Consider the following 9,878-nt stretch of genomic DNA (forward strand, 5'->3'; position numbering starts at 1 on the left):
ATTCTCCCTTTCATTTCCAACTTCCTCCTTGTCATCATCTTATGTTCTATTCTCCTTACTTCTGTCATACATTTTGCCTTTTAATGTAAAAAGAATTTAGGGTGTTGTAAAATGTTTGATAATCGCTTCACGTGATGTTATTCTGCTGTATTTTTTCAGCTATTCAACTATTTATCCTTCTTCTCTCAACTTGTCCTTATCTTCTCTTGTTCTTATTTTTCCTCGCGTGAGGTTTGACCATAACGTAAAGTGGTTGACTATCACTTTACGTGAGGTTACCCTCCGTTATTTTTCCTCGCTCATTAGTTTTTTCTTCCCAATAATCTCTCCTATTTTCTTCCAATTTTTACCTTTCTTGACTTGTTTCTAGGTGTCAATATATGACAATCTGTTTTCTATTATTTCTCTCATTTTTCTCACTTTCTTTTGTCTCCCCCTTTGTGGTGATTGTTTTCTCAACATGTATCTATATTATAATGTTATTATATTTACCCTTTTATTTCCGGCTTCCTCCTTGTCATCATCTTATATTTGTTTCTTTTTAGTTTGTGGATACATTTAGAGCTTTTTATGTAAACCAATGACTTTCACGTAAGAGGTTTGACAATCACTTCACCTAATTTTATACTGGTGTTTTTTGCCCCTATTATTTTTTGCTTTCCAATTATTTATCCTTTTCTCTCGATTTTATCTCCTCTGCTCTTTATTTTTTGTCAAAGGATTTAAACAGCGCGTAAAGTGGTTGATTATCATTTTATTGTATCTTATCCTGCGTTATGTTTTCCTCGCCGTACATTTTTTTTCTCACCAATAGTTTATCCTCTTTTATTCCGATAGTGGTGTTTTAACTTGTTTTTAGGTGAAAAGATTTTACCATCTGTTTCCTGTTATTTCTTTCCTTTTTTCTCACTTTCTGTTTCCTCCTCCATTGTTGTGCTTGTTTTACTCACCTGTATCTATGCTATAATGTTATGATATTAACCCTTTTATTTCTGGTTCCTCCTTTTCATTAATTTATTTATTTATTTTCCTTAGCCTGTAAATACATTTAACCTTTTCTGCAAAAATAAAATTAGATCCTTACATAGAATGTTTGAAAGTCACTTCACATGATGTTAATGGCTTATCAACTGAATCTAGAAATGAATCGGCAAAATCCTCTTAGGTACAATACAAAGAAATCATTCTTTTTGGTGAGTGCAGAAATGTATTACACCTTTCTATCCAAATCAAATTAACTCCCGGCCTCGACGAGGAATGGGACTGCACCACCAGTATTTCATAGGTTTTAAATTCTGAATTCGATCGTGTGAATTTCTGTGGTCTGTTTTATCTATCCATCCAATCCATCTAGTCCCTCCATCCGTCGTTGTCCTATCCATCCCCAAAGTCGTCCTTTTCCCTAGATGTCCTGCATCAATCTCGCATTGGCAGCAAGCGTTGCTTATCCCCATCAAGCTCGCGAGCTCTTCGTGATGATGCTACTCTACAATGACCTCTCCCAACCAAACGTGCTTCTCGAGAAATACCTTGATGCCATGTTGGAGGACATTCATTTTGCGAACGGTGCTTTGCAAGTGACTAACCCAATACGGCAAGAAGTGTTGAGCGCACTCTAGTCAATCCTCTACCGCAACGGATCTTCGCTCGCAGCATTCCCAGAGTTGCCCCAAGACGTCGAACGCCAAGTGACAGGTACAAAATTTGGGCCAAGCCAAGGAAACAACATCCTACATGTGATCCTCGCGGCAGAACACCTACAAGGCATGTTGAACGTAGAATGACAACTATACGACACAGTATTTGAAGCCATCAAATCGACAAAACGTGCTAAGGAGGCCAAGGCCTCTTTGTTGACGGGTTTGGGGGATCTGGTAAGACATTTCTCTACTCAGATATTCTTGTGCAGATCGAGGCCTCTCGCCCCAACGCCATATCAACTACGACAAGTGGTATCGTGGCGCTTCTTCTAAAAGAAAGGCGAACATTGCACTCGACATTCAAGATTTTGATTCCTTTCACTCACATCTCAACGTGTGGAATCTCACCTGACTCCAAGATCAGCCGTCAAATTCAGTTGGCAAGCATGATAATTGTGGACGAAGCTCCAATGATGCACCGCCATGTTTACGAGACGCTCGATTGATCTATTCAAGATGTGATGAAGACTATCGATGCAAGTTTGGAAAGTGTTCCTTTTGGCGGCAAGGTCATCTTGATGGGAGGCGACTTCAGACAAATGCTTCCATTCATACCGAAAGGCTCACACTCAATGATCGTCAATTGATCCCTCAACAGAAGCGTTGTATGGCGCCATTGCTCTGTTTTTCACCTCTAAACCAACGGTCACGTTTCGCTCGACCAACAAGCTTGGAACGAGTTCTTACTTGTCGGCGGAGAAAGGATGCGTTGGCCCTGATGTCCATCTTCCAACTGAGATTCAGCGCGTCTCCTCTCTGTCTGAAATGATTGCCCAGGTTTATGGCACCTTTGAAGATGGTGCAACTCAGTCTATAGCGAAGACAATTTTGATACCTCTAAATGATGATGTGGTCAAGGTCAACAACATGGTGCTCAACGTCTTTCCAGGTGAAGAGATGGAGTACTTCAGCTTTGACGCAATCCCTCCTGGCAAAGTCGACAATGAATCCCTCTACCCAACTAAGTTCCTGAACACAATTGATGGTGCGACAATGCCGCTCCACAAGCTCAGACTCAAGATTGGGTGCATCGTGATCCTTCTCTGAAACTTGAACACACTGCAAGGTCTATGCAACGGGACCAGGCTTCGAGTGGATGGCTTTTTATCAAAAATTCTCCAAGCCACAATTGCCAGCCATGGAAATTTCTACGATGAATTCCATCTGCTACCACGGATTGCACTATACCCGTCTCAATCGAGGCTTCCATTTTGATTCAAGCACCGTCCGTTCCCAGTTCGACTCGCCTTTGTGATGACGATTAACAATTCCCTAGGTCAGACTCTCGACATGGCGAGGTTATATCTTCCAAACCTGCTTTTCACTCACGGCCAAATCTACGTCGCTCTCCCAAGGACGTGGATCGGTCTAGCAGGAATCGTGTTCTGCAATGGCGGCACAAACTGACTGACTATGACTAACGTCGTTTACACAGAGGTTTTCCATTAGGGGATGTCAGGTAGAAGGCGGTAGAAGAAAAGCTTCTACGTTCTCAAGTACACCCTCAATCTCTCTCACTCCCTTAACATCACCAAAATCCTCCAAAACTAACATCCCTTTGATTTCAGCTTCCATGAAGCCGTTCCCTCATCCGTGCTGCACTAAATCGATCATCATCAGTATCATCACCATCGTCGTCTACATCGTCATCATTGTCGTCCTCAAGGCAGAAGATCCAATCTATGAAAGAGGGCTAGGCCAAGGAGTTCTTCATAGTGGCGAGCCAACAGATGGTGGAATCCTTTTGATCGTGTGGCTGAGAGGAAGCCTGAGAAAGGATCTCTGCTATCTGAGCTTCTCCACCATTCCAATGCGTCACCATGGGCTTCATGGGCGACAAGGCAAGCAACTCCTCTCTTACATTTTCCCCCTCCTCTCTCTTTCTCTATAAAATCTCATCTTTCCCTACCAGGGCATCATCTCCGTTACCTTCTTCCTTTTAGAAAAAGAGCTTCTGCTTTGTCTGCTGCCAGCTATCGTCTGACGGGGCCGCCAGAGATGAGTGGCGGTGCAACCACGTCGTCACAAAGATGCTGCATGCATCTCAATATTTAGGTATCAAGATCCTCTCTCACCCCGCCTTCTTGTGCTGGCAGCCAAGGAAAACCCTCAACCCAGAAGTGAGAAACATTCGCCAAATCAAGCCACAAACTACACCCGATACAGATCTTAATATTATAGTCTAATTTATTTTGAATTATTTTTGTTACCGTGGCAGCTGGATAATTCTCTTGGGGGGATCTGAAATACAAAGTTTCGCTGTCGGTGCCTACGGCGAGAAGCTTGGAGGCGAAGAAGGAATGGCGACATTGTTGCAGAGGGACCAGGTGAGGTTTGTTCCATCACCCATCGTCTATGCACTTCCAGCATGTAACCCAAACGAAAGAACCTTCGATTGTTTTCTTCTTTATTGTTTGTCTACGAGCTTCAATTCTGTGTGGTTCGTCTGAGTGGCTAAAGATGGGATTTTTTCTTATCTCCCAGAATGAGGACGGCCATGTTTTCTCTCTCTTCTCTCTCTATACAAGTTTATCTTTTTGTTGATTTTTGAAGTTTCTCAAAATTTGACGATGATTTATTAATAACATTTATGATTTAAAGAATTCGAGATAGTGATTTTCTTGTCTCCCAGTATGGGGACAGCCCTGCGAGCATTGTGAGCATTGCGAGCGAGCCCCACTAGTATATAATATTGGAATAATAGTTTTTAGATAAAAGATAAAAATGCTGAATCAATCGCATGTTCAAGAGCAAACCCGTATTGATCAGCTGGAGAGTGGCAGTCAAGTTACCAACTGTCATTTGATATTTTCATAATTAATTAGTTAAATTGGCCTGTTAGATAGAAAATCATCAATAAATGATCAAAATTCCAAGGATAATTCATATAAAATCAAAATTGCAGTGTTATCTCTCTCCATGAACTCTTTCCATAGTACCAATTAATATTATCTCTCATTCCCTCTTCCCATAAACTTTATAATTTTAAAAAATATTGTCCCTCTCCTTGTGAAGAAGATCTTGGGAAAATGTCCGTCATTACAATTTTCAGGTAAAATAAACCTGAATCTTTTAGTTTTTCTATAGGAATAGCAAAGTATGGATTACCTTTTCTGGTTTTGTAGTTTTTTCAGAGTAGGTTTTCACAGTTCAGAATCAAATAATGGTTAAAAAATTTTCGGCGTCAAGAAAAAAAACATTTAATGGAACACTACAGCCTATTCATATCATGTATAATATTTTCTCATTGAATGATGTATAATATTTTTGGCATTTAGAATGAACTTAAGAAGTAATTAAACCATGAGGAAAGAAAATCGGTGACAAAATGGAAAGTGGCACTATTTTATCTTCTTACCTTCTATTTTTTTTAGTATTTTCACTGACAAGACAATGAGCATAAACCTATATGTACTTTAATACAAGAACCAAATGTCAAACGAGGAAAGGATACTCCGACTCATAGTAACACTAAAATTATTAAATCCAAAGAAGGAAATCATCAATAATAAACATAGTAAAATGTAGATTACGTTTTAATATGGTATATTCCGATGATTATTTAAGTTGAATATTCTGAATAGGAGTTGTGTGTAGATCATAGAATAAAATAATAACACATATTCTAACTTGACATTTTGGGTAATTTAATAACTGACAACTCATGGCAATGTTCAATTTAGATTGATACAAGAAAATTAAATCATTCAAATAGCATCTAAAAATCACAAAAACACTGTTATATAAGAAGGGGATATCAGAACTCCCTTTTTAGTTTCAGAATTGAAGGATCTCTCACCTATGGGAGTCTCTAAAAACATTTGGGGACTGGTTTATATGAGCGATGTGAGACGAAAGTTTAATTTTGAATTTATGAGATACAAAGTAATATGATAGCAATGAGATTTAGTATTGAGCTTTAAAAATATCCAGATAGACATAATTCCAAATAAATTCCCATTTATTTTGGATGATATCTTTAGTTATGAATTAAATTGAATTACACTAAATGCTGAGTTTAGTTAAGTTTATTTTAATTTATATGATTTGAAACTGGATTCCACATTTGAATTCACTTTCAGCCTTTCACTTCGTCAAATAGATATTGTCTTTATTAAGAGAAATTTTCATATGTAATTGAATAGATAGAGCTTAATCGAGAGTATTTTTCCTGATTATCTAATACATCTATTTTTTGTGAGCTAATATTGAATGAATGATAATTTTTTGAGAAGAAAGAAAATCAACCAAGATCTCTTTCTTTCGTGATTGAACCGAAGATATAAATGATTAGAATTGAATGGAGTGAAAAATAATAATTTTGTTTGTTCCTGATGAACTATTTAGAGGAGAAATTGGACAAGGAATACATAGAACAATCAGGGACTGTATGGGGACAACACACCAACCCAGGTGAGATTATTTCTCGGTGCTTTCAAGTAAATGACAGACCCGATGGATGAGTAAGTGTCTGATGTGGCGTTGCATAATAAGAGGATAATATAAATGAATTATGCACCATGCAACAAAGCTTGATCATGACATAACAAGAAGTGATACATTACTGGCTTCATTCCCACCATAATACTGTTATGGGAAAATCTCCCATAATGTTTCTGTGGGAAAAATCTAATTACCCAAAGGGTAGGAGAAAACCCACATTTGTTTCACTTTTTAACCATTGAATTTCCTGTAGAAATTATCCGACAAAAGACATGATATTCTGTGGGCCAAATAAAAAAGACTCAGTTACTGCTATTTCTAGCTTGTTTTAAGACTTGTTCTGTGTGATTTTAATAAACAGATCAGATTGAGGAAACGGGCATTATATCCATTTGAATCATGGGAAATTTTGAGGAGAAAACTTGAACATAGCCTTGATTTGGCAGTTATTCGGATCACACCCTCATTAATTAAGGTCATTAGGGTCATTCTATGTACAATGTAAGAAAAAACTATGTAACAGCTATAAAAAAAAAATTCAAAAAGTTTTATCTCTACCTCTACCTCTATCTCTATCTCTACCTCTACCTCTACCTCTACCTCTACCTCTACCTCTACCTCTACCTCTACCTCTACCTCTACCTCTACCTCTATATATATCTCTATCTCTATCTCTATCTCTATGCCTATCTCTATCTCTATCTCTATCTCTATCTCTATTTCTATCTCTATGTCTATCTCTATCTCTACCTCTATCTCTATCTCTATCTCTATGTCTATCTCTATCTCTATCTGTATCTCTATCTCTATCTCTATCTGTATCTCTATCTCTATCTCTATGTCTATCTCTATATCTATCTCTATCTCTCTCTATCCCTATCCCTATCCCTATCCCTATCTTTATCTCTATCTCTATCTCTATCCCTCTCTCTCTCACTCTCTCTATATATATCTCTCACCCTCTCTCTCTATCTCTCCCTTTCTCTCCCTCTCTATCTCTCTCTCCCCCTCTCTCACCCTTTCTGTCTATCTCTTTCTCCCTCCCTCTCTCTCTATCTCTCTCCCCCTCTCTCCCACTCACTCACTCACTCTCTCTCTCTCTCTATATATATATATCCCTCTCTTTTTCTCTCTTTATCTCTCCGTATCTCTCTCTCTCCCTCATCTCTCCCTCTATCTCTTCTCCCCTATGTCAACACGTTCACTCTAAGCTCATCATCCTCCATCGATGGCATAGTCACTATCATGCAAGCCCCCTCCAGTCATAAACAGGTCCCCCGCACAGGAAAAACCCAAAGAAAAAACTCCCAAACTCCACTCAGTCAGTCTCCTTCTTCCTCCTCAAACCGCGTAGACCTAAAAAAGGCGGGGCCTTTACGTCATTCCCTCCCCCCTCTATCTTCTTCTCCATCTTCTTCATCCTCTTCCTCGGGCAGTTCCGCCATGCCCACCTCCTCTCCGGAGCTCCGCCGGCGGTAGAGAGAGAACCCCTCCGACCATGGCAGAGAACGACGGCATCAAGCGCTCCATCCGAGCTCTGGACCGTCAGATCTCGCGGCTGGCGGCCTCCGACCGTTGGATCTGGGCCAGCGCGGACGACTCCATGGCCTTCCTCGACGCCGTCGACTCGCTGCTCTCTCTAATGGCGGCCTCCTTCGAGGAAGACAAGACCCTTGTCGACCGGGCAGAGGAGCTTCTCCAAAGGGCGATGCTCCGCCTCCGCGACGAGTTCAGAGCGCTGCTGGACAGCCACGGCGGCGCCGCCGCCGACCCTTCATTCTCCGGCGAGGACAGCGGCGAGGAAGAGGAAGAAATCCCGACGGCGCCGCCGGTCTCGGACTACAACCTCGTCGTGGACGCGCTTCCCGCGGGGACGATCGCCGATCTACGCGACATAGCCAGGCGGATGGCGGTGGGGGGGTTCCAGAAGGAGCTCGCCCAAGCCTACAGCCTCTCCCGGAGGGAATTTCTCGAAGAGAGCCTGGCCCGGCTCGGCCACCGCCGGCTAACTCCCGCGGAGGTGAACTCCACGCCATGGCCGGAGCTCGAAGAGGAGATCTACAGATGGGTCGTGATCGCTAGAGTGGCCGCCAAGATCCTCTTCCCCAGCGAGCGGCGGCTCTGCGAGCGGGTCTTCGCCGGGCTGCCCGCCGCGGCGGAGGTCGCCATGGCGGAGCTCAGCCGGGGGCCGGCCATGGACCTGCTCGCCTTCGCCGACGCTGTCGCCGTCGCCGGCAAAGCCCCGGAGAAGCTCTTCCGCCTGCTGGACCTCTTCGCCGCCGTGAGAGACCTCCTTCCGGACCTGGAGCAGAGCGCCGCCGTGATCGGCTTCGAAGCCACCGCCACCCGGGGCCGCCTCGCCGCCGCCATCCGCGCCGTCCTCGCCTTGCTGGAGAATTTGACGAGGAGAGACCCCGCCCGGGCGCCGCTTCCCGGCGCTGGGCCTCACCCCATCACCCGCTACTTGCTCAATTACCTGCACACGGCCTGCGAGTACCGCCGGGAGCTGGAAGAGGTGATGGCGGAGGAGGACGGCGGTGGCATGGATCCCGAGGCCCGGTCCTCGTCTCTCGCCGTGCGGCTCGCCTGGACCATGGACGCCTTGCAGGTAGACATGGCTGTTCGGTTCGCTTTGTGCGAATCTGCGTGTTTTGTTCGTTCTGTTCGGTTTTCCAGAGATCATCGCGCACACCCGTGTGCGGTTCGATTGTTCGCTTTGTGCGAATTTTGTTTGAATTGTGCGAAAAGTTGTTCTAATTTTTGCACAAAAAAAGAACAGGACAGAGAACAAGGCACTGTGAGGTTCTTTTGTGCGAATTTTTTGTTAGTTTTAAACGAACAGAACAGAACAACCATGTCTAATTGCAGGAGAACTTGGAGGCGAAGGCGGCGGCGTACGAGGCGCCCGGGCAGAGCTTCCTCTTCCTGGCCAACAATGGCTGGTACACAATTCAGAAGCTGAGGGAGAGTGAGGTGAGGGCCCTGCTGGGGGAGGACTGGCTTCGGCGGCAGAGCCTCCGGGTCCGGCAGTGGCGTGCCGGGTACGTCAAGGCCAGCTGGGGGAAGGCGGCGGAGGTGCTGCATGGCGCGGGCGGCGGGCTGCGGCGGTTCGAGGACTGGTTCGAGGAGCGGTGCAGAGAGCAGAGGGGGTGGGCGGCGGCGGACGGGCAGCTGAGGATGGAGCTGAGGCGGGCGGCGGCGCAGGCCGTCGTGACGGCGTACCGGAGGTTCCTCGACAAGGCGGTGCCGGAGGAGCTCGGCAAGGCGGCCAAATTCAGCCCAGAGAGGGTTGAGGCCTGCATCTTGGAGCTATTCCAGGAGACCCCAGGAGGACCCAGATGAGTTTTTCTAACCAAGTTTTTAATTCCCTGCATATTCTGTGCCTATATATATATGATCTTGTTTCTTGCGGTTTTGTTTGCGCTGTTATTGGTGGACTCTCTGTACCCTGAAATAATGAGTTGAACTGGAACTGTGCAGTTGATTTGTACCGAGTCTGGGAGCTACTATTTGATGATTTTGATGTGGGATTGTTTTTTGACTCCGATTAGTCGACTTCAAACATGTTGTGGAAAAGTCGTCTATGGCAGTGCGCGGTTGATTTGTACCGAGTCTGGGAGCTACTATTTGATGATTTTGATGTGGGATTGTTTTTTGACTCCGATTAGTCGACTTCAAACATGTTGTGGAAAAGTCGTCTATGGCAGTGCTCTTTGAGACTTGGGTTTTTTGATG

At 44.0% G+C, this 9,878-nt stretch overlaps 2 protein-coding genes across 2 annotated transcripts; both read left to right on the plus strand.

Moving 5' to 3' along the window:
- Positions 1-2,161: 2,161 nt before the first annotated feature.
- LOC144715894 (uncharacterized) lies at positions 2,162-2,747 on the plus strand. The gene is made up of 2 exons (XM_078590896.1): positions 2,162-2,225; positions 2,299-2,747. The coding sequence occupies exons 1-2, from the start codon at positions 2,162-2,164 to the stop codon at positions 2,745-2,747; spliced, it is 513 nt and encodes a 170-aa protein (XP_078447022.1).
- Positions 2,748-7,462: 4,715 nt separating this feature from the next.
- Positions 7,463-9,633, plus strand: EXO70B1 (exocyst subunit exo70 family protein B1). The gene is made up of 2 exons (XM_078590857.1): positions 7,463-8,751; positions 9,012-9,633. The coding sequence occupies exons 1-2, from the start codon at positions 7,642-7,644 to the stop codon at positions 9,483-9,485; spliced, it is 1,584 nt and encodes a 527-aa protein (XP_078446983.1). The 5' UTR covers positions 7,463-7,641; the 3' UTR covers positions 9,486-9,633.
- Positions 9,634-9,878: the final 245 nt, after the last annotated feature.

This window comes from Wolffia australiana, chromosome 19 (assembly GCF_029677425.1).
Source record: "Wolffia australiana isolate 7733 chromosome 19, ASM2967742v1".
NCBI classification, from domain to species: Eukaryota; Viridiplantae; Streptophyta; class Magnoliopsida; order Alismatales; family Araceae; genus Wolffia; species Wolffia australiana.

Excerpts from the sequence above, each read along its gene's own strand:
- LOC144715894 (XM_078590896.1), top strand. The coding sequence starts at position 2,162 with ATGAAGACTATCGATGCAAGTTTGGAAAGTGTTCCTTTTGGCGGCAAG. Across the intron at positions 2,226-2,298 it reads CAAGGTCATCTTGATGGGAG|AAGCGTTGTATGGCGCCATT; the intron begins GCGACTTCAGAC and ends ATCCCTCAACAG.
- EXO70B1 (XM_078590857.1), top strand. The coding sequence starts at position 7,642 with ATGGCAGAGAACGACGGCATCAAGCGCTCCATCCGAGCTCTGGACCGT. Across the intron at positions 8,752-9,011 it reads GGACCATGGACGCCTTGCAG|GAGAACTTGGAGGCGAAGGC; the intron begins GTAGACATGGCT and ends GTCTAATTGCAG.